Consider the following 25275-nt stretch of genomic DNA (forward strand, 5'->3'; position numbering starts at 1 on the left):
ATCGTGCACTGGGGTTATGGACCCAGGTGCCACGATGAATGTTATGGAAATGGCGCCATCTACCGTAGATCCATCAGTACTGATCGCCAACGAGTCGTGTGATCTGGAGTGGGCGGGGCGAGCCGGATCTGACGTCTTGAGAGAAATCGGGGAGGAAAACCGGTTTGACTGGAGGTACACGATACACGTGCTAGTTTACTCCTTGATACAGGCTATGAGGCCAACAAACAACTTGCAAGAAAACAAGACTGGGGACTTCATCAATTATCGGGCGTTCCCGTTCAATATCTAACTAACCACACATCCTGGGGATCCAGCCTTAGGCGGTGGTCGGGGATAGCCTATTGTGGAAGTGAGGAAGACGTCCGACCCGGAGCGTCCTGACACTGTATGCGACAACACGCAGGCGCCAAGCGACTGGGAAAGTTACCGCTGTGTCTCTCGGGCATTCAGACTTTAGCTTTTATTTAAAAAATAACTGAACTTTGAATCGGTAACGTTTCGGACGCCATGGCGGAATTCCTGATCAGCGGACAGACTGGTTACATCCCGGAGGACGGATTGACGGGCCAGCAATTGTTCAACGGGGGAGACGGGCTCACGTACAAGTAAATGGCACCCTACTTTTATGGCTTCTGCTGCTAACCTGCCAGGGTCCAGCCCGAGCGGACGGTACAACGGTCAACGGATCGGGGGACCAGTCCCCCTGCTAGAGGGGAAAATTTGACATATTTCTCATTGCTGAGGGCAGATCAAGAAGTTTCCGCAGGATTGTCTCCATTGGATTGTTAATGCACCCCTAATCACTCCTGTTTATACCGGGGGGGGGGGGGGATTTAGGCGGTCTGTGTACTCAGATGCACGTATTTTCTGGAGCTACCCGCACCAGTACTATTCTTACAATAATCCATATTTTCAACGACCCCAATACTGGCTAACGGCGTTGCATTGTTTTTTCTTTGTCAAACCTCCCCCTTACTTGTTCAACAAAACGGAGCATGGTTTTGTAGAACAGCAAATCCATTCATCCTTGGGTGTAATTTATGGACCGCTGCTCCATGTGGCTTTACTCTAAATATATCACTGTATACCAACAGTTCCCACATTTAGATCCGAACTTGCACTATGTGTTGCACAAGACTCGACCCGTACGTTCCTCGAGTCCGTATAAACATGCATCCACTCTGGACTCTGTGTCAGATACTAACAGTGGCGGTTCTAGAACAAGTTTACTAGGAGGGGCCAGTGAATAACCAGAGGGGCACAAAAAAAAAGGCAAAAATAATAATATTTAGAGATTATAAACTATATTTTAGTTTAAAATCCTCAAACATTTAATTAGTACAAGAGTTTATAACTTCACCAGTCTGTATTTTTCTGTCAAACTATCTTAAATTGATGGAGCTTATGCCCATCATCAAAATCAAGTAATCATTTATTTAAGAAGCGTGCAGGATAGGTAGGGCCATAAAAAATGAAAACGAAAATACAGTTCAGGGTACAGCGTCCTGACATTGTATGCGACAACACGCAGGCGACTGGGAAAGTTATCGCTGTGTCTCTCGGGCATTCAGACTTTTGCCTTTATTTAAAAAATAACTGAACATTGAATCGGTAACGTTTCGGACGCCATGGCGGAATTCCTGATCTGTGGACAGACTGGTTACATCCCGGACGATGGATTGACGGGCCAGCAACTGTTCAAAGTGGAGGACGGGCTCAACTACAAGTAAATGGCACCCTACTTTTATGGCTTCTGCTGCTAACCTGCCAGGGTCCAGCCCGAGCCGACGGTAGCCTTAATGTCAACGAATCGGGGGACCAGTCCCCCTGCTAAAGGCAAAATTTGGCATATTTCTCATTGCTGAGGGCAGATCAAGAAGTTTCCGCAGGATTGTCTCCATTGGATTGTTAATGCATCCCTAATCACTCCTGTTTATACGGGGGTGGGGGGGGGTGTATTTAGGCGGTCTGTTCTCAGATGCACTTATTTTCTGGAGCTACCCGCACCAGTACTATTCTTACAATAATCCATATTTTTAACGACCCAAATACTGGCTAACGGCGTTACATTGTTTTTCTTTGTCAAACCTCCCCCTTACTTGTTTGACTAAACGGAGCATGGTTTTGTAGAACAAATCCAAATCCATTCATCCTTGGTTGTAATTTATGGACCGCTGCTCCATGTGGCTTTACTCTAAATATACCACTGTATACCAAGAGTTCCCACATTTAGATCCGAACTTGCACAATGTGTTGCACAAGACTCGACCCATACGTTCCTCGAGTCCGTATAAACATGCATCCACTCTGGACTCTGGACTCTGTCAGATGCTAGCAGTGGCGGTTCTAGAACAAATTTACTATGGTGCCACTGATTAACCAGAGGCACAAAAAAAAGAGATTTAAAGATTATTAACTATATTTTACTTTAAAATCCTCAAACATTTACATTGTACAAGAGTTTATAACTTCACCAGTCTGTATTTTTCTGTCAAACTATCTTAAATTGATGGAGCTTATGCCCTAAATCTACCCTAGAAATCTAGATGCCCCTAGCAAATTGAATTTGCAGCCAGGGAGGTCTAGCCTTCTGTCGTCGTTTTTCGCTGCTGGAAACAGAAAATGTGAAAGGCCAATCAGATCGTGAGGGGCGGAATGGAGCCGAATGACGACAGAGCTGCTACGGTTCCGTGTTAAAGGTAAACAATAATGACTGCTGCTGCTGGCGAACAGCTGTCTTTCGACCCGACTTTGGCCGCGACTCTTCAAGACTTGAAGTTATTATTTTCTTTGAGAAATGAACAAAGAACTGCACTGTAGTCTTTCCTGGAAAAGAAAGATGTATTCAGAGTTTTGCCGACCGGATACGGTAAAAGTTAGATTTTCCAACTAGCTCCGCTGGTGGGGTAACGTATGGTACACTGCCACAGCCCGCTTGTGATTGTTGTCTCACCACTGATAGCGCTTATGGAGGACCAGTTAAAGGAGGCGGAAAAACTTGGACTCAAGGCCTAAAACGGCAACGGTCGTTGGTTTCCATTCTCTCAGGCTGTTTCCCAATGTCAAGGAAGCATGCTCAACGGCCGCCCTTTTAAGGACGCTACGTCATAGAACGCCGACAAGCACTGTTCCAATGTTGAGGACACTCGAAAGCCGCGCCATTTTTGCGTCCTTTGTTTTTGAGAATTCCGAGATTTTTCAAGGATGCATCGCTGCATCCTAGACGAGCCAAAACTACCCACAATCCTCTGCGTTCACTGGGCGGGTTCTTGAAAATGGCAGAGCAGTACACATTAGGGATGTGCATCTCCATCAGGAGGACGATGCGATACACATCTCGATGCACTGCCAACGATCCGATACATTCAAGATACATAAAAGCAGCTACTAATGCGATACGATACGATTCACCCCTATTGCGATGCAGTGCGATTCGCACGATGCGATTCAACAAGATGCGATTCAACAAGATGCGATGCTAAATAATACAATTCTATGCAATTTAATATGATACATAATGATTTATTTATTTGTCAGACAACAAATCAGTAACCAGGTTTCTGACAAAAGAAAACATTTATGTGTATGTGTGTAAGTGTGTTCTGAATGTAACATTTTTGTTTGTCAGACAACAAATCAGTAACAAGGTTTCTGACAAAAGAAAACATGTATGTGTAATGTGTATGTGTATGTGTGTGTATGTGCATAAGTGTGTTCTGAATGTAACATTTTTTCACTATACCTGACAGTCACAACACAGTTTGCTTCATCCTAAACATGTGGATCAACTGCCTCACACACTAAATTTAACTAATTTGTCCTATTTTCAGGTTTTTCTTAAGGAATATGAGTTGATCCACATGATCAGGATGAAGCAAACTGCGCTGTGCTGTAACTATGTCCCCAGCCGTGCTAAACACTCTTTCAGAGGGTACACTCGTTGCTGGGATGCACAGGTAGCTCTTTGCCAAGGCTGAAAGCAGTGGAAGATCCACTTGTTTTTTCCACCGCTGCAACACATCACCACTCTAAGCTAAAGAATCCCTCTCTCTGTACTTTAAGATTTCTGCCCTAGCCCTCTCCCTTGTGGTCTTCATTGGTGCTCTCGCAGTGAGGAAATCCCCAAACATCTGGTTCAAGGCTGTCTTCTTGGGGGGGACATCATCTATGGAATGGAACAGAAAAGCACAGTGAATTATCAGTTGTGTTAAAAAAATATGTAAAAATTATGATTTACAATACTTTCTTACTATATATATAATATAGTAAGATAGTATTGTAAGTCATAACTTTGTAAGATAGTATTGTATGTCATAATTTTGACTTTTTTTTTAACACAACTGATAATCCACAGTGCTCTTTTGTTCCATTCCATATATATTATTTAAGTAATACTTTATAACTATATATATATATAATAAATGCATCTTAAAACATTATTTTATAACTTTTGGCACAGTTCCTATCAGAACAAACCTCTCTCTTCCTCTGGGCTTCTGTCAACCTCTGCCTGGCCCTCAGTCAGTGTGCCACTGTCACCTGCCTGGCCCTCATTGAGTGTGCCACTGTCACTTGCCTGACAAAAATCAGTAAAAGGAGACTAGCTGCTAGATTTCTTTTTCCAATTCAAAGAAGACACAGGTAAATTCAAGTAACAAATAGAGAGTTTAGCTACGGTTTATGGAGTATATTCTTACCTCTTCCTCCATCATCACCACCTCTGCTGTTAGCTTCGTGAATACCATGTCCTTGGTGCCGTGGTCTTCCAAGAAAGCCAGGTCTTTGAACCATGGATCGAGCTAGGGCTGGGCGATTTGGCCTAAAAATAAAATCTCGATTTTTTCTAACTAATGGACGATTTTCGATTTAAACCTCGATTTTTTTTTTCTGTTTTTCTCTAAACAAATTCCATTGAAACCCATGTACGTGTGTGGCGCTTATGGGGTGTCGCACCACACTCACCAACGCAGGGGTCTACACCCCGCTGATTTAAGAGAATAACGATTATCAACAATCATGGAAAGCTGAGTAGGTTTATCAGTTTTAATAACAGTATGAACAAATAGAACACAAAAATGACAAGTTGTCCTTTGTATATCTATAGTAGCAATAGCACATGCTAAACAAGGACAAAATCTACTCAAAATAATTGAATGAACTGTTTACATCCATGGCTAACCAGTGCATGAGAAGGAGATGACAGGAGACTAATGTTTCACTCTTTCAATTGCTCTAATTTGAGCTCTTACTGTTGTTATCTAACATACCATACAGTAATTGAATTGTGTAAAAGTGTGAAATTACTGCACCTTAAAAATGACCATGAATTAGCTATACTCTCATTTGCATAGTGATTAACATTATGAATTTCAATTGTGTATACCAACTGAATGTTGGCTGACATTTACCTATAACTTTTTTTCCCTCCACTCTAACCAAGGATGCCTGTTTTTAAATTCCCTAGCCTGACACCCAGTCTGAAAGGCTGGCCAGGGGTTCTCATCTAAAAGTAACAAGGAGATATAAAGTGGGATTAAAACATTGTCTTCTGTTGACTACTTATTATGTGGTTTACACATTAATATGGGAGGACTGGACACACACACACACACACACACACACACACGCACGCACGCACGCACGCACGCACGCACGCACGCACACACACGCGAGAAGGAGGGGCTCGGCCCGCCAACTAACGTGCAGAGATCATGGACATAATAAAGGATGGACCACGGACTGGAAAATGGCCGCCCATTCATTCCTATGCAAACCTGCTCAGTGGCGCATGGCAACATACAGGAGCGATTTGCTTCCGCGTTATGTGGCCAAGACACGTGACCTATTCCGTGACGTACCGGATGCAGAGATCTTCTTCTTCTTCTAGTTTAGTGGCGGATCATAGTTTTTCCCCATATACCGCGACCTACTGGACTACTACACAGGAGTTTGTGACAAGGACGTTGACAAGGACAAGGACGTTGGCAAATCATACTTTAAATCATACAAATAAATTCAAAGAAAAAACCGAACTAACGAAACAAAATAAACAAAATAAAACAAACTAACAAAAGAAATGAATAAATAAAAATAAAAAATATATATACTTAAGGTTAAATTCTTCTAATTAGGTTAGTATCTTTTAGCTAATTTATCAGCAATTTCATTGCCATATATTCCATGGTGGGCTGGAATCCAACAGAACTGAATAACTAAACCAAGGCTTATAATATTTAAAAGAAGATGCTTTACCTCTATCACCAAATCTTCACGTATTGAATTATTTGTTATAAAACTTAGTATCTACAACCCATCTAAGAGCGGTTATTATTGTGGCCATCTCGATTGAGTATACTGATAAAGTCACCCACTCTATATCCATATCCTTTTTCAAATTCTGGAATATGTATGCCAATACCACATTGTCACATTGAGTTAATGGAAGTTAATTCGGAATTTAATTTAATTCGGAAGTTAAAGGTTGTATAGGTGATTTGCTTTTTTGGCCATTTTTGCAAAATTACTTGAAATCCTTATCATAACCCGCTTACAGCCACTGAGTTAGAAGTACTGACATGAAAATTAAACAAGTCAATCATCTGTGGAACGGGCAGGGCTCGAAAAACTCCAGCCAATCATTTCCATTGCCACCGAGTTGCATTGGACAGTAAGTACGTCAATCAAACGGTCGTACTGCACTCCCCCTCCCCCGCGCCCCGCGCGCGACCCCTTCGTGCAGTACTCGTGACCCAGAGCTCGTGACCCAGAGCAAGCTCCTGTTTGTTGTTATCCTGCGGTAGCTACTGGAACTAGTTAATCCACATTTGGACCTAGCAGTAGAAGACAATTTCCATGGCAGACAAGACGCCACCATCCCCACCACCACCACCACCACCAGCAAAGAGAAGGAAAACTATTTTTCAGAGAGTAATTGATAATAAAAACGCTGAAAGAGAAAAACTGAAATCAAGAATAATCCTAGGCGCTGCTTTCGAACGTTGGCGGCAACTGAAGGACGAGAAGGGTCTAAAAACCGATGCTTGTGTGGCGGTTGACCTAGTTTCAAAGTTTATACCGTTTATACTCGGTAATACCGGTGTGGAGACGAGTGTATTACTCGGTGTGAAAATGTCCACACCGCGGCAACCCTAGTGAAAACCAGGACTTCCAATACAATTATATGAAACAAACATACATTTTCTAAAAATAGTAATGATTTATGTGACCGTTTAATGTTTATAACATCTGGTCCAACCATTGCAGCGAGAACGTATTCTCAGCAGGGGGTGCTGGGAAAAAAACAAACTCAGCCTGCACTAGACTCGCAACTCGTTACATTGATAAAAAAAGATGTATAGCAGCGCAGCTCAATTACACCAGTGCATGCGCGGACAGTTGAAAATCGATCGTTCACATCCAGCTGCTCACAGAACAAGTTTAGCGCACCACCGCTACCCTCACACTTTTTCATATAACCTTTTTTCAGCACTAGGTCATATGAGCATTAAATAAATGCTGCGTCTCAAAATGCCTTGGACAGCAGCGAGGATGACTCGCTTTGCCACGGGCCGAAACAGTTCGGAGCGACCACAGCCAGAGCGAACACAGCGGGGCAGAGGAGTGTCAGGAATAGTCTTTGGTGTACACATCAGTACGGCCTATTTGCACTACTGTTTAGTGACAATGCAGTGTTTTATTCGATGCCTTTTTATTTTCGTATATTATTTCAATGAATACAATTTATTTATTCATAAAAAACGGATCTGGTCTTCAAATCTTTTTTCCAAATATAGGTCGTCTTACAATGGGGTTTGTGTTTATATTCGGACCAATACGGTACAGCGGTCGCTCACATGACGTTAAGCATTTCCTGGTGCATGATGTGACGCTTCAGAACCTAAAATCCCGTTTCTCCCCGTTGACACGACAACACATAACCGGCGTTTTCAGAAATCTCCACTTTGGCCGGAGTTTTTAGAAATGATCGTTTTCTGTGATAAGACAGGGCCTCGGACAGGGGGTGTTGCAGCACCCCCAGCACTCCTACTTCCCGCGGTACTGGGTGCAACTTACAGCTGAATGTAGTGCCATGTTGTTAAACGAAAACCTACTCTAGCCTGGCTCGCTCTCGCGCATCTCTGTTCGCGCTCGTGCATGATTGCGCGTCCAGGTACTTGGAATGGGTGGAGTCAGAGTCAGCGTTGAAGGAGAGGGGGTAGGACCATTTGAGTTGTGTATTTTCAAAATCTGCTGGCGTTTCGCAAATCACCTACCCAACCTTTAATGGAGCCGTGCACTTCAAAATAGGTCCATAGCAAGGAGCCGTTTGTTTCAGTACGGCTCCTTTCAGCTGCCCACCCAACATCAACTGCTAATAAAACGCTTGAGGAGGTGTTTTGAAAAGAAAAAACTTACATTTTTTTAGAACAGGGTAGAAAGATAATTATGAGCCTTTGATTGATATCCAGACATTTTTTGCGGAGACACAATCCTGTTCCCCACTTGTATTGGAGTGGACGGCGATATCTACTTCTGGGCCACATGAAATGACGGACCCCCGTCCACTCCCAGCTAAAACAGCTGCAATACCAGGTTTGGCCTCTGAGCACGGGTGGATTGCGGAAGTATATGCCTATCCTGGGGGCCTGGCAGAGATGCAGGGGCAGCTTCGCGCTTCGTAACAGAGACAGGGCAGAGCGCGAGCGCGCAGCGGGAATTTTATGAATGGTGAATGTAGGAGATAACTTCCCCTGCTTAAAGTATTTTATTGCAGTTATACCCAACCGATATTTCCGAAAAATAAACACAGAAGTGAAAGATCTGTCACAAGACGATTGATACGTATCCGTGCACATTTTTAAGTGGGTATACGCAAATCCTGGTGCGTTCCTAGTGGGTATACGGCGTATACCTGCGTATCACGTAGACTACACCACTGCTTGTAACTAAGAGAACACACATGTGAGTTGTTGATCACAAATTATTTGTATACATAACGTCATCTTTGCAAAAGACGTTTAACTGACAAGTGTTTCAATCGACCCGGCTCTCCCCCAAGTCTGTCGGGGGCGAGGTGAATGTGATTGCAGTAGGCTGAGTTTTGCGCGCGTTCTGGAAAGTGAGAGAGGAGGCTATACGGAGTCTATTCAGCAAAACAAATCGGAAGAGTCTGGAACTGTTTTTAAATCGCGATTTTTCGGTTCAGCCATTTCACAAACCGTAGGAAAGAAAAAATGCAAATTAATCGATTAAACCGAAAAAATCGCCCAGCCCTAGATCGAGCACTGCAGCATAGTAGAGGAGGTCTTGGAGATATGTGTAGCGACCATCAAAATCCTGTCGGAATCGCTCCTTCATCACAGAAATTTCCAGGAGATCGCTCTCATCTGGCTGGAAATGCTTCTGAAGTTTGGCCTGTATTGGGGAGATCATTGAGATAGTGGGGTGTTTTTCCTCACTGAGGAGTGTTGTTGCCACTTTCAGAGGGGACATCAATTTGATGACCTCTGGGATCAGTGTCATGTCTTCCTCTGTCAGGCTGGCTAATCCTTCTCCCCTCTTTATCTTCCTTGACAGAAGAGTGTTCAACACAGCAGGCTGCTGCTCCCAAAAACGCTCCAACATGTCAATTGAACTGTTCCATCTTGTGGGAACATCATGGATGAGCTTGTGATTTGGCATGTGTAACTGGGCCTGCATTTCACGTAGAACCTCAGTTGCTTGTGGGCTTCTGTGAAAAAAAGTTGTAATCTTCCTCACTTTCACCAGAAGCTCTGACACCCTGTCCACCTTCAGGGATTTTTGTGAGGCCAGATTGAGCGTGTGCGCGATGCATCGCACATGGGGGTTTATCTCTGCACGAACTCCAGCCAGTAACATATTTTTTGCGTTGTCCGTGACCAACGCTTGGTTCTTGTCTGCGATGTTCCATGTGCAACAAACGTCCTTCAGTAAAAGTCCCAGATTATTCCCTGTGTGAGCCTCGTTGAACGGTCTGGTTTGAAGGACGTGGTTTTGTAAAACCCACTCTTCATCGATGTAATGTGCCGTTACGGTGACATAGGAGTCAGTGGCGCGAGACGTCCAACCATCAACTGTAATAGCAACTCTTTTGGCATTGCTCAACGATTTAGCTATTTCATGCCTCACTTTTTCATACAGAAGAGGGATTTCTTTATCTGTGAAAAGCTTCCTATTCGGGATGTGGTACCTCGGCTCCAGAATGTTTAGGAGGTATTGGAAGCCCTCGTTTTCAACAACACTGTAAGGCTGAATATCTTTGCAAATAAAGAAGGCAATGGCTTCGGTTATTGCCTTTGATCGTGCTGAGTTGGTAGCCAGCGGGGCATGAAAAAAGGTGGAAATACTTTGTGCAGGTGTACTTGTTGAGGCAGCCACTGTAGCCATAGATGAATCGGAGGATGAGGCAGACGTCTCACCATGTCGCCTCTTCAGGTGAGTACCTAAATTAGTCGTGCTGCCTGTGTACTTTATGGCAGCACGACATATTTTGCATATTGCATGGGTCTTATCCAATTTTCCATCTTTCTTTGCAAAGCCAAAGTTTTGCCAAACCTTGGACTTATTGCAAGCTATAGGGACGTATAACTCCTCATCAGCCATTGTAACTCTCCCGAACACTCCTTCAACTCGCGCGATACTTGGCCGCGACACTTCACGAGAATCTGCCAGTGACAGCAGTGGAGATGAGAGCGCGTTTAGGAAACAGTTAGAGAGGGGGAATCTAGAAATATACAATTGTACCGGATTATACCGATGCAAAATTTTTAGGTACGATGCATCGCGGTTCATCCCACATTGTATCCGATGCACCCATTTTTGATCCGGGCCATCGCATCTTGAGCTTTTATGACGATGCATCGGTGCGAACCGGTGAATCTTCCCATCCCTAGTACACATTCAAATGAAGTGAAGTTATATTAGTTTTCAGAAATATTTTGTGCCGTATTGCTTTTTATAGATTCATCATGTTCATGTAAATAATCAAGCCTAAAGACCTGTGCCACTTTTCAAACTTAATGATACGTTGCTATATTTTGCATGGACGTAGCTGGTGTTAAACACCACTGTCACAAATGTCAATTTACTCGCTCACAAGATTACATCATTTATGTATACCTATTTATGTTTGTGTTGAATCGTTTTTTTAGGGTCAGCCCAGCAAACGGAGGCTTTTGTGTGTAAAATTAATGCACAACCGATCATTTGCAATGTTTGTAATTTTTAATGAACATTAATAAGTATTTTATATGATATACTTATGTGTTCAAACCACTGGTAGATTGTAGGCATATATGAATGAATGAATCAGATCAGTTAAATAATATATCAAAATAAATACATGTTTATCATCTCTTTCTTTGTCTTTTCCCCCCTGCATAATAGTAATCAAACGTACTGTAAATGTGATGCATGAATTAAGTTCTCAGACAATTTCACTTAGTTTTATAAAAATTGAATGGATTTTCCTTTTAATAAAGACGATTCTATCAACCGCAACAAAGCTTTTGTGACTTCCCCAAAGAGGCTCCATGCGAAGGAGACATGACCGCATCATTCATAACAGACAAAAGTCAAATAAACATCGATCAGCTTGATTGCTGCCATGTTTTATTCATAATCGCACATGTGTTTACAAGCGGACACGCAGTATTAAAAAGCAGAAGCGGAAGCGCTTCCACACTACCAAGTCGTTCCCAAAGTCCGACATTACAAACGCTAGGAAGCACTCGAGCTAGCACTCTAGTCTCATCTCCATAGGACGCGACTAGCAAGGACGTGTCCTAGCAAGGCTGCAGCCTTCACTTTGGGAAACAGCCTCAATCCACCATTCGTAACACTTCCCCATGGAAATTTCCGTCGCTCTGACTACGTCACCTTCTTCGTTGCTCTGATTGGTTGTAGCGCTATCCTATTGCGTGCAGAGGGAACTTGAAAGAGGTAGGGCCATAAAAAACGAAAAAAAAATACAGCTCAGGGTACAATATTCAGTGATTCAATATGAAAAAAAAGAATTCATCTATTTATTTGATCAGTTTCAGTGTGTAGAAACTTTGTTCCCAAGAGGCTGAGCTTGTCTAAAAAGCTCAAAGAAAACGTCCCTGTTCTACTGTTCTTTCCTCATTTCATGATAGCTGCTATTAGAAGAAAAACAACGTAGGGGCTTGCATTACATTTCATTGCATAAATGCATAACCATCCCTCCCTACTTAACTAGGTCAGGTAGCCTACTACTCTTTACTCAAATCTATTTGTTATCCCAATGCAACAGCCAAAAAAGGATGAAAATACGTGGTCAACCTCACAACATTGTGTGAACCTAGCATGGATACTGACATTTGAATACTCGCTTCTGCTTCGATTCGTTGCTTAGATATGATTACGTTTCTAAATATATTGAGACCAGACATTTAAAAACTTAATTTCCTCATCAGTGTGAGGGACTACAGTAACACGGTTATATGCAAGAACAACAAGTCACTTACGAAATTAAATCGTTTTGCTTGGCTTCGACTCTTGCAACAGGAGAAATCGTGGCTCCTTTCTCCCGAGTCGCTGCGCTCTCATTCACCGAGCAGCAGCACCACGGTGCTTGGGTGCACCGCTCTAAGTTACCCGTGTAGAACGTTGCGTCGCATTAGTTCTGTGAGATCAGTAAAATCATAATTATTTTATTTGGTCATCACAGGGGGGCCACAGGGGGATCCAGGGACATGTCTACAGGGGCACTGGCCCCCGTAGGCCCCTGTGTAGAACCGCCGTTGACTACAAGCCACAGTGGGCATGCAAAACAACCATAAAAAAAACAGTACGACTCCATAACTAGCCATCAACCACATTGTTCTTTGTTCTACTTTTGTTCATACACTTGGTCTCAATAATTAATTACCGACCTCACCAACAAATTAATCTCTCTATGAATAAATCTTTAGCCAAAGTTCAAGTGACTTTATCAATGTGACACCTCTTTAGTATGTATTATTCATTTTAAGAAGTATATGTATATATACAATTAATTCTGTCCAGCAGTTCAGCAGACAGGCGTGGCGTATGGTAACAGGACACTCTTTCCCCCCCCCCCCCACCCTGCAAAATTCGCTCGAGAGCTTATCCCTCTCTGGGCGGTTCCTGGTCAGTCCACGAGGGTTCTATTCCTGGTCCTGGGGAAAACATCCAGCGGGGATATTTTTACTTGTAGCATCTGTCCCGTTCCGTCCAGGTCAAAGGTCGTAGGAAAGGGTGTAAGGGATGCGTTGTTGTTGGATGAAGCTCGTCGACATCCAAAGAGACTTCTGGAGAAAACAGGCATCAAGCTTTGAAGCTTATTCCCTAAACCTGCATCGAGATGAACAGAAAATCCCCCCAACTAACCAAATACACAAACATTATCAGGTGTTAGGAAATGTAGTATTCAGCGCTAATTTGAATCCATAATTTTTTTTCTTGTCGGTCTAATCAATGTCCATCAAGGTAGTGTCAAGTTTTGCCCACCATCAGTTCATTATTAAAAAATGACGCAATTTACATCTTTGTATAAAAAAAAGAGTATTTGATTCTTTGTGTACTGGACGGATGCCATTGAGAATAATCCCACGCTTTTGGCCCTAACCTAGAGCTGTATCTCTCTGTCTCCACAGTGACGTCCTGATTCTCCCAGGGTACATCGACTTTGCCGCGGACCACGTGGTGAGTGGTACGACTGCTCCAGACATACACCCTCTCTGTTCCAACTCGTCTGCCGTCGAGTGCTCCTTCCTCATGGCACTTGTTAGCAGGACAGCCCACGAGATACACAGTCGAATACAAGTTCTGCTGGTTTATTGACGGTTTTATCTTGACTGCTATGACACACTTTACAACGAGCAGGAAACACAGACCGTTGGTCTTAAAGCTTCGATTGTCGTACAGGGTGGCCCAGTTCTATGACCCCAATTGCTTGCTTATTTTAGCCTGGCATTGGCCCAACGTCTTAATACCAGCACAAAATAAAACACTGTCCTGTCTGCCTCAAATTGAATAAGCATCGCCGGGGTTGGGGGTTCAATTCCAACTGAGGCCCACACATCCCACACTTATGTTTGCACCCTACTTTGGATAATAGCACCCTCCAAATGGAAGCCATTTGTGGCCGCCTGCTGCTTAAACGGCCATCACGTGAAACTATCCGTTCTGACCTCACCAGCCTCATTGGACATTTGATCGGGTCGATTCCGACATCATGTTTTATTGATTATTTCATTGTTTTAGTCTGTGTATCTTGTGCACTGATGATGTCATGCGCTCTCGTAGAGTAACGGCTAGAAATCCCTGTCCGGTGGCTCGACCGAGCCCTTGCAGTCTATTCCCATTTTATTGGGTGGGTTAAAACACGTTGCAACTATCCCCGCCCACTTCCAGGACCTGACCTCAGCCCTGACCAAGAAGATCACCATGAAGACCCCCCTGGTGTCCAGTCCCATGGACACCGTCACAGAGGCCAGCATGGCCATCGCCATGGCAGTAAGTACACAGAGACCCTTGGGTGACACGGTTCAAATAATGACCCTGAAGCCGACTTTCTTTCACAGAACCCTCTCGTTTTAATCTTGCGCAAGCAATTCTGAGAACATGCACAATTTTGGGGCGGCAGTCACTCGGGAGGTAGAGCCGTTGACTTGTATCCAGCAGGTTGCACGTTCGAACCCCGGCTCCTCCTAGCTGAGTGTCGACGTGTCCCTGAGCAAGGCACCTAACCCTAACTGCTCCCGACGAGCTGGCGGTCAACTTGCATGGTTGACACCGCCGTTTGAGTATTAATGGTTTGTGAAAGGTGTCAAGTTATAAGTTGCTTTGGTTAAAAGCGTCTGCTAAATGCCCCAAATCTAAATATAATTTGTAGTAGTCCCCTGTAAACCCATAAGTGATGCGCGCACAACAAGCTCATTGGCGTTCCTTGTCTGCAGCTGACAGGAGGTATCGGATTCATCCACCACAACTGCACTCCAGAGTTCCAGGCTAACGAAGTCCGCAAAGTCAAGGTACCTATTTCGGAGCATCCATCTTTCTTTCTCCGTCACTCCATTTCTGTCTCTTTCTCTCTTTCCGTTTTCCGTTGTTTCATTGTCATTCTCGCTCACTCTCTGTCACCTTTGTCCCTTGCCCTATTTCTCCCCTGTCTCTCTCTCTTATTTCTTATTTTGAGCACTTCTAATTAGGGCTGAACGATTGATCGAATTCAAACCGACATCGCAAGGTAATGGAAGTCTGCAATTAAAATAAATGATTGGAATCTGAAACACCAGGCCATGTGGGGTTCACTTGTAAGCGACGCTACCCTCCGTTCACGTGCGAGTGTTGTAGCAGCTACCGTTGCTACAACACATGGCAACACTACAAACCTGTTCACCCATTCAAAAGAGAATGTCTAATGCATGCATGGCTAAAGACCCGATCACCAGTTTGTCCTGTATGATGCCATGTACCACCTGGCAGGGATCCCTGCCGGAAATGTTCCGGAGTATAACTCCATATGAACGTGACTCAAAACCGCGAAATTATCAAAAGACTAAGGCGATAGAGGAGTTCACAGGGAAAGATTTGATGCCCCTCAACGGTGTGACCAAGGCCTGGTTTAAGGCTCTGGTAAAGACAGTGGATCAATGGTACAGCATGCCACAACGCACATGTTGGGGCCAGGTTGCCTTACCGGAGCTATTTTAAACACGCAGGCGGAGAGTTGCAGCGGAGCTAAAAACAGTTTTTCTCTACGACCACGTCCATGTGGTCTAGTCGCACATGTTAACATGTTACATGTTTATGACAGCGACAGGAGAGATACGTTTTATATGTTCCCTGTATCCAATGTTGTGTTGGTCAATAATCCAGAAGATGAATCGTATACTAATTAAATCACAATCACCATATTGGTTGAAATTTTTTTTTTTGATTATTTCCCAAATCGTTCAGCACTGATTCTAATCTACCCTGCGGTCTGACCATCTTGTGCATCATCTTTCCACGTTTTTTTCTTTGACTTTCTCTCTCCTATTCCCCTCCCGCTTTTAGTAGTGTCTATTGTCAGCCAACACTTCCCTCCCCTCATTCTCCCTTCCACCTTCCTCATCACTTGCCCAGTCAAGGCTTCCTTCGCCTTCCTTCGTCTCCTTTCCTTATCAAGTAATTTCCTGGAGTTGATTTGATCGCCTCCCCCTCCTCCTCCCTTTGTCTCCTCCCCTCCATGTTTGGTTTTTCTCTCCTCCACGCCGACCTCCCACCGTTGAATCTCTCCTTCTTTCCCTACCACCTTATCCTCCTCCCCAATCTCCCTCCCTCCCTCCCTCCCCCAGCGCTACGAGCAGGGCTTCATCACGGACCCGGTGGTGATGAGCCCGTCTGAGCGCGTGCGGGACGTCTTTGCGGCCAAGGCGCGCCACGGCTTCTGCGGCATCCCCATCACAGACACCGGCAAAATGGGCGGCAAGCTGGTCGGCATCATCTCCTCCCGGGACATCGACTTCCTCAAGGGGGAGGAGCACGACCTGCCACTCAGCCAGGTGGGCGGGGCTCATTTGGATACCTGGGTTTCTGACTTGGTTCAAAGTGGTGGTGTTAATATAAATATATTTTTTAAAGTTAGTTTGTTTTGCTATCTTTTGGGCTGATGACGCCAGCTGTGGAAGCATTGATGAGTTTTTATCAGTAAGGTTATAAGTATATAACCAGTATTGCGTCTGAGTGCTGGTATTTGCATCGGTGCATCCCTACTTATCAGCAACGGAGCGATATGGAAACTCTCGAGCAATATGGTTATGCTGATTTGTTCAGAGACTTTAGGAATAAGAGTTGCTCTCCGCTAATATTGATATTATTTCTCGATCAATGTGAACCAATATTTATATTGACATAACTACTAGCTCAATCATCTCGCCTTTTTTATGTTTACGACATGTCTCTTTCAGGTTATGACCAAGAGGGAGGATCTGGTGGTCGCTCCTGATGGAGTGAAGCTTAAAGAAGCCAATGAGATTCTTCAGCGGAGCAAGAAAGGTGAGGTGGAAGCAACCAATGGGCGTGGGTTAGGGGAGGGGGGCGGGAGTTTGGCTCCTTGCTCAGGAACTCTTTGACACTCCCGAGCCAGAAGTAGAACTAGCAGGCTAGATGCTAGGATACTTCTTCATATCACTGCTAAAACAATGAGGATAAAACCAGCAACCTTCTGGTTACCAGACCCTGTTTGTTGACTGTTCACTGACTGACTTGACTCTCTGTTTGGGGACTGACTCCAACTCACTGTTGGATGTTTTGCTGTTGAGACATTTTGGTGACTTGTTAGTTGATCGCCCCTCTGACTGACCGACTGTTGACGACCCTTGGATAGTAGACATTGGCGACTGACTAATTGGCTGTCCGACTGTTTGTCAGTTGACTGACTAACCGTCAGTTCCAACTCACTGTTGGATGATTTACTGTTGACCGACTGTTAGTCGACTCCCCCCGTCGACTGACCGACTGTCGACGACACCTGGAGAGTAGACCATTCGTGGCGTTTACTGACGAAGGCCCCCTCCCTCCTCTTCCTCTCCACCAGGCAAGCTGCCCATCGTGAACGAGGCGGGCGAGCTGGTGGCCATCATCGCGCGCACGGACCTGAAGAAGAACCGCGACTTCCCGCTGGCGTCCAAGGACTCCCGCAAGCAGCTACTGTGTGGCGCCGCCATCGGGACGCACGAGGACGACAAGTACCGGCTGGACCTGCTGGTGCAGAGCGGGGTGGACGTGATCGTACTGGTACGCCACTGGGGCTGCTGGGTTTACTACCGCGGGGCGCTACCCATGGTCTTACTGCTGGTTTATCACTGGCGCACTGCTGGTTGAACTAATGCTGGTTTTAACGACGGGTTTGCCACTGGTTTGCTACTGGTTTACTGCTGGTTTAGCTAGTGTTGGTTTTAACAATGGTCTTACTACTGGTTCATCACTGGCTTACTGCTGGTTTAACTAATGCTGGTTTAACTAATGCTGGTTTAACTAATGCTCGTTTGACTACTGTTGGTTTTAACAATGGTCTTACTACTGGTTTATCACTGGCTTACTGCTGGTTTAACTAATGCTGGTTTTAACGACGGGTTTACTGCTGGTTTAGCTAGTGTTGGTTTTAACAATGGTCTTACTACTGGTTTATCACTGGCTTAGTGCTTGATTAACTACTGATGGTTTTACTGCTGGTTTATCACTGGCTTACTGCTGATTTAACTGCTGTCCGTTTTTCCAATGGTTTTACTTCTTGTTTAGCGACTGTGTGTTTGGCTACTGCTGGATAGTCAATAGTTTGTCATTGGTTGAACGGCTGCTCTTACTATTGATTTAGCCAGTGATTTCCTGATGCTGACGGTGATGTCGTGCTTGTCTCTGCAGGACTCGTCGCAGGGCAACTCCATCTTCCAGATCAACATGATCAAATACATCAAGAACAAATTCCCCGACCTGCAGGTCATAGGAGGAAACGGTGAGACATGCACACTCTCACTCACTCTGTCACTCTCTCATTCTCTCACTCTCACTCACTCACTCACTCACTCACTCACTCACTCACTCACTCACTCACTCACTCACTCACTCACTCACTCTCTCACTCTCTCACTCACTCACTCACTCACTCACTCACTCACTCACTCACTCACTCACTCACTCACTCACTCACTCACTCACTCACTCACTCACTCACTCACTCACTCACTCTCTCACTCTCTCACTCTCTCACTCTCTCACACTCTCACTCTCTCACGCACACACACTCTCACTCTCTCACGCACACACACTCTCACGCACTCACTCACTCACTCACTCACTCACTCACTCACTCACTCACTCACAGGGTTGAGCCACAGGGCCTCACACATAATGACACATTTTTGTGTGTCTTGAAAAAAATCATTTTCAAGAAATGTATTTGCTTGTTGAAATATTTTCCAGTTATCTGATTCTCTCTCTCTCCCTCTCTCACCTCCCCCCCAGTGGTTACAGCAGCGCAGGCTAAGAACTTGATAGACGCCGGCGTCGACGGACTGCGGGTCGGCATGGGCAGCGGCTCCATCTGCATCACACAGGAAGGTGAGTGACGGGCCCCGTGACCAATCACAGAGGCCCATTTCACAGACCAAAGCCTGTTCAATCCGGCAACCTAAATGGCCAAACTGAATGATATTTATTTGTCGTTTGGTCAATATAGCAAATATTTAAGAGATGGTAAAAATAGTCTGCTAAAAAATAGTGATTCTAGTTTCATCCATATTCAGCTAACGAGAATGAAACACAAATCCACAACAGGTTGAGTTTTATCCAACAGTGCCCCCTAGCTGTTCTTACACCACTGTACATCACAGCCTCAAGTGGCTTATTATACGTTTACTGTCGCTAGTAAGATTTATCAAAATAATCACACAGCGGCATTCAAATTAGATTTATGGAAATCAAATTATCATTCTTGTAGAAGCATAGTTCAGTTCCACAATGAAGCAAAACTGTAATTTTAAAACTGCTTTGAGCCAATTCGAGTCTAGGAATGCATCAATCAACTTTATGAAACGCATTTCATTCTCCCACTTTTCTCTTTCCACCTCCATCTCTTCCTCTCCCCCCTCCTCTCCTCTCCCCCGCCCCCTCCCCCCCTCCCCTCTACTCTCCCCCCCCCCCCCCCCCACCCCAGTGCTGGCGTGTGGGCGGCCGCAGGCCACGGCGGTCTACAAGGTGTCGGAGTACGCGCGGCGCTTCGGCGTGCCGGTGACGGCTGACGGAGGGATCCAGACGGTGGGACACATCGCCAAGGCTGTGGCCCTGGGGGCCTCGACTGGTGGGTTGGGTGGTGGAGGGTTATGAGGGGGGGGCGTCGGGGATGGGTGGGCTTATGTCCTTGTGGAAGACCATTTGTCGTCAAAATTGGTTTTGTGATGCATACCTGTCTGTCTGTCTGTCTGTCTGTCTGTCTGTCTGTCTGTCTGTCTGTCTGTCTGTCTGTCACTGTCTCTCTCTCTCTCTCTCTCACTGCCTCTCTCTCTCTCACTGCCTCTCTGTCTCTGTCTCTCTCTCTGTCTCTCTCTGTCTCTGTCTCTGTCTCTCTCTCTCTCTGTCTCTCTCTCTGTCTCTCTCTGTCTCTGTCTCTGTCTCTCTATGTCTCTCTCTCACTGCCTCTCTGACTCTCTCTCTCTCTCTCACTGACTCTCTATGTCTCTCTCTCACTGCCTCTCTCTCTCACTGACTCTCTATGTCTCTCTCTCACTGACTCTCTATGTCTCTCTCTCCAGTGATGATGGGGTCTCTGCTGGCCGCCACCAACGAGGCCCCGGGGGAGTACTTCTTCTCTGACGGCATCCGGCTGAAGAAGTACCGGGGGATGGGCTCGCTGGACGCCATGGACAAGAACCTGGGCTCGCAGACGCGCTACTTCAGGTACACTCACTCACTCACTCACTCACTCACTCACTCACTCACTCACTCACTCACACACACACTCACTCACTCACTCACTCACTCACTCACTCACTCACTCACTCACTCACTCACTCACTCACTCACTCACTCACTCACTCACTCACTCACTCACTCACTCACTCACTCACTCACTCACTCACTCACTCACTCACTCACTCCTGCTTCACACACACTCTCACTACTGCTTCACAAACACACGCACGCACGCGCGCGCACACACGCACACATATTTATCCACATTCCCAGGCAGCGTGGCTAACCAGTTCTGATGTTCTCTGGTCACCGGCAGACAGAGAGCTGCTCCCTGGAGCCCAACGTAACCCACCACATAGCAGGCACTGATGGCCTATTGACTTATGTAGTCAAAAATCGGATTATGTATTTTCACAATTGCATTTAGTATGGAACTCGTATTGTGTCTTGTGTTTTATGTTGTAACTGTGTACTGCTGTCCATCTTGGCCAGGTCTCTCTGGTAAAATAGATTGTTAAGCTCAATGAGACTAACCTGGTTGAATAAAGGATATAATGATAATGGCCTGCGGTCCACCTGAGCACACAGGAACACAAACAAGACGTTTGCTTTGGTGTTGACTCCCTACAATGGAATGCCCTCACAAACTTCCTGTACATACCATTTACCTTTCCCTCCCCCCCCCGCCCCCCCTCCCTCTGATGCCCCACCCCCCCCCTCCCTCTGATGCCCCGCCCTCCCCCTACCTCTGATGCCCTGCCCCCCCCCCCCCCCCCCCCCTCCGCAGTGAGAACGATAAGATCAAGGTGGCACAGGGCGTGTCTGGGGCCGTGAAGGACAAGGGCTCTATCCACCTGTTCGTCCCCTACCTGCTGGCTGGGATCCAGCACTCGTGCCAGGACATCGGGGCCAAGAGCCTCACCCAGCTGAGGTCAGCAAACACACACGCACACACGCACGCACGCAAGCATGCGTTTATATATATATATATATGTATAAACCCCAACATGGCTACATTAAGCATAAAGGTCACTGAGGATAGAAACATTTTTTGAAAAACGCATTTCTTTGGAGGTAATAATAAGTGTGGTTTTCCTGATTAAAGGGACAATCGTATAATGATGCGTTTTAAAACGTATGTTTGAACCGTTTTTTTTGTCTGACTTGATGAGTTGTAGTGAAGCCAGGGGTGTGTGTTACTAGGGCTGCCGCCATCTATTATTTTATGTGCCAGGTATTTTTCCATCGTATAAAGTAACATTTCTCCTTTTTATAAAGAGCAGATTTTTTTCTTCTTTTTTCCTTTCTGTCGTTTCCTCTGGCTAGTCTCTCGTTTCTTCTGTTGGACCCTCACAATTTATTTCTCCCCATCCCCATTTTTCAATCCGCTCCGTTGAACCACGTCTCCCTCACACGTCATGTGTCCCATGGCGTAAAGGCTTTGCACAGTGCTACTAGGCCCCGACAATTAATCATATTCAAACTGACATTGGGATGCAATAGTGGGATATTTTTGGGGGGATTTGTTACTGTTGTTGAGTGGTGATCAGTAAGATTTGTTTACAATTCAATTGTTAAATAAAGATGTAGTAATATCAATCCATGCATCAATTAATCTCAACACAGGCCTGGCCTAAAGGAAAGAGCAGTTTACTTGTGCAGTTCCAATGTTGTGGTGGTTGGTCATACTATAGAATAATTTTATCGCTTGTTTAGTGAATAATTCAGAACATTAGGAATTTTAAAAGAAAAATTGCATACTAAATCGCAATCGCAATAGTTGTCGAAATAATCGTCATTCGATTATTTCCCCAAACGTTCAGCCCTAAGCGCTACTAATAGTCTGTGTGGAACCCGGTGGGCTGAATACAGTTCCACGGGATGGTTTTTGTAGTAGTGGCGCTCAGGGAGGAACGGTTTCAACCCTGTGTTGCCTGTCCCACAGAATCATGATGTACTCTGGAGATCTAAAGTTTGAGAGGAGAACCACGTCCGCTCAGAATGAGGGAGGCGTCCACGGGCTGCACAGGTACAGACACACACACACGGCCATTTTAACACGCACAAGAAGGTGTATATTTAAACACATGCACCCACCCACCCCCACCCCCCCCCCCCCACACACACACAGCTGTGAGACAGACAGATGGCCACTGGGGTTAAGTGGTGAGGATAATTCCCTTTTTACTATCTGATGAGCATGCATTAAATAACTACTGGTTCTAGGTAGTGTGGGATACATGGCCGTGCGCACGCACACACACAGACCAATTCCTTGTTGGAGCTCAAGTTCCTATTTCTTATTCAGCACGGTCACACAGGTTCATTTGATGTGTCCCTAATACACTCAATCTCTCTCTCTCTCTCTCTCTGTCTCTCTGTCTCTCTCTCTGTCTCTCGCCCCGCAGTTACGAGAAGCGTCTGTTTTAAGGAGCAACGGGTGCATTGGACCCGGAGCGGCCATCATGCCAACGCTGCATTATGCAAACACACGGAAAATTCTACACACCATCACACATCCACAAACTTGAATACACACACAGAGTCTTGAACTCAAACAGGAGTTGTGCCTAACCCTTAATAATTCACACACGCGCGCACCTCCTTACGCTGGCGCATTCAAAGTATATAATAATAATATGCTCCAAAACACTCATGCACATGCACACATATGATTCAAGTCTTCCTATCTAGTATTCCCTATGCATTGTGAGTGTATGTGCATGTGTGTGAAGATCTGACTGAGGCATTATTGCCTGTGCGAGGCCTTTCATGTTCTCATTGAATTAACTCAAAAAAGACTGCAAGCTCTTCATTTCAACGAGAGAACATTAACATGAACTAAAGAAATCGAAAACAATAAAGTATTTTTCCCATTGAGTATTCTGCTGTTTTTTCACCACCTGTGTCACCCCTCACTGTGTGTCTCCTGACCTTATTGAGTATTTTAAGGGATTGATTTTAGTTCAATAATTGTATCCAATTTACAGACTTCCAAATCTGTTGTCCATAAATGGCAGAGCCATCCAAGGAGGATGAGAAAAATTGAGGTAATATTAAGCGATTCCATGTAAATCTTTGGTTTTGAGAAGCTTAGTGTAACTTTTAACATGGTCATTTTAGGCATATACCATGAACTAGCAATGTACATTTTTCACTATAAGTTGAATTTTAATGTAATGTAAGAGTGCAAACTCGAAAGGCATTTTTTCCCAATACGTTCATGGTGGTGAGATGTTGAGAGACAACCAGATAACTTAAATCAAATCTTTTCTTTCTTGGGCGTGAAATTGTATCGTGTATATGTCAAAGTAAAAGTGTTTTGTCATTTGTACAGAAAGGGGCTGCCACGTCAAAGAATTTCAATATGTATTCTGTACATTGAAATTATTTTCGACGTGGCAGGCAAAAAATACGTAGGGGGCATTATATGTTGAAAAGATATTAATTTAAAAGATACATAAATAGTAGGCCTATATATAATATAAAATAGAATAAAGCAAAAAAAAGAATCACAAAAACACCATAGTCAGTTTCAAAGAAAACAACTAAACAATTGTCCAAAGCAGTTATGCACTACATTGAGGAAAATTAATATTGAATATTGAATATGGAAGTGGAATGTGCCTAAAGTGGATGGGCTGATGAATATATTCCTACATTTATGTTCCTCTCAACTTTATTTATATAGCACCTTTCATCGCAACATGCAGAGCAAGGTCCTTAAAACAGCAAAATTAAAACGGACAGAATGACATTAAAACCTTTAAAATGTTAAAAAATCTCAAGAGAACAGACACAGAACTAAACACATGATACGGTCTGTACGGACCACTGTTTTCTATGCGCCTCATTACGGAGGCGGATTTGAAATTCAGATTAAATTCAGATATCTTTGTCGATCAGTATGGAAAATGTTCCTCAGATATGGCTCATTTAAGAAAAGATTACAAACGCCGTTCAACAACTCAAAGCCCAGTGTAACACTGGAAGAAGTGCCGCGTGTGTGAGGTGAGCACTATGATATCAGTCCTGATCTGGGGTGATACTGACGGCAGGGAAAAGGAAGGAGTTTAGAGGAAGTTATTTTCATTCTGGTGGCCTTAGTGACAGCGACCTGATGGTAGAGGAGTAGATACTGTAATAATATCTATAGTTTTCCATACGAGCGACCTGGGTGAGGTGGAGTTTAGTAGTGGTTAACGACTCTGAGGGGTGCTGAGTATTTCATGACCTTGAATGATGATGTGGGGAGGGTGTGATCTGCTGTTACCTGAGGGAGGGAGGGAGGGAGGGGCCTGATGGGATGTGGGGCCCCCAGCCCCTCCTCTCACCTGCTCTCTGGGTCCCCTGGGGGGGCCACGGCCATGGTGGAAATCCACCGGACTTTCCAGGGGCCCGGGAAGTGGTAACCGCCGGTCACGCCCGCTTGGAAACACAGGTGGGTCCAATTATCTTTGTGGGTGTTTTTTGTGTGTTTTTGTCTGTATGTCTGTGTTTGTGTGTGTGTTTGTGTGTGTATGTGCGTGCACAAGCGTGTGCTTGTTTGAACGTGTGTCCGTGTTTGTGGTTGAGTTTGTGTGTGTGTGTGTGTGTGTGAGAGTGCATGCATGTGTGTGCGTTTGTGTGTAAGTGTGTGTGTGTGGGTGTGTGCATGCACATGTGTGTATTTCTGTGTACGTGTTCGAGATGTTTGTGGTTGTGTGAGTGTATGCGCGTGTGTGTGTGACGGGTGGAGGGTCAATGTAAGGTGGTTATTTGATTTATCATATTTTATCTTATCTTTTACACTGTTTTCTTATCTATGGCAGT

General features: G+C 44.8%; 1 protein-coding gene and 1 long non-coding RNA gene across 4 annotated transcripts; one reads left to right on the forward strand and one right to left on the reverse strand.

Annotated features, from left to right (window-relative positions):
• Positions 1-128: 128 nt before the first annotated feature.
• On the forward strand, positions 129-23343 carry impdh2 (IMP (inosine 5'-monophosphate) dehydrogenase 2). Of its 3 annotated transcripts, XM_030337519.1 has the most exons (15): positions 217-235; positions 280-608; positions 13662-13710; positions 14422-14523; positions 14967-15041; positions 16350-16556; positions 16962-17049; positions 17591-17790; positions 18418-18508; positions 19018-19113; positions 19709-19852; positions 20304-20448; positions 21251-21394; positions 22409-22492; positions 22872-23343. In XM_030337519.1, exons 2-15 carry the CDS (start codon positions 511-513, stop codon positions 22891-22893), a joined length of 1545 nt encoding a protein of 514 aa, XP_030193379.1. In that variant the 5' UTR covers positions 217-235; positions 280-510; the 3' UTR covers positions 22894-23343. The 3 variants fall into 3 exon arrangements, with proteins under 3 accessions (XP_030193327.1, XP_030193379.1, XP_030193461.1); XM_030337467.1 differs by having other exon boundaries at positions 129-608; XM_030337601.1 differs by lacking the exons at positions 217-235; positions 280-608 and adding an exon at positions 1440-1729.
• On the reverse strand, positions 4057-4789 carry LOC115529148 (uncharacterized). Its single transcript, XR_003973471.1, has 3 exons — positions 4701-4789; positions 4480-4579; positions 4057-4168 (listed from the first exon to the last, which is right to left on the reverse strand). It is a non-coding gene; the product is annotated as an uncharacterized LOC115529148 (long non-coding RNA).
• Positions 23344-25275: the final 1932 nt, after the last annotated feature.

Source organism: Gadus morhua, chromosome 1, assembly GCF_902167405.1.
Source record: "Gadus morhua chromosome 1, gadMor3.0, whole genome shotgun sequence".
Lineage (NCBI taxonomy): Eukaryota > Metazoa > Chordata > Actinopteri > Gadiformes > Gadidae > Gadus > Gadus morhua.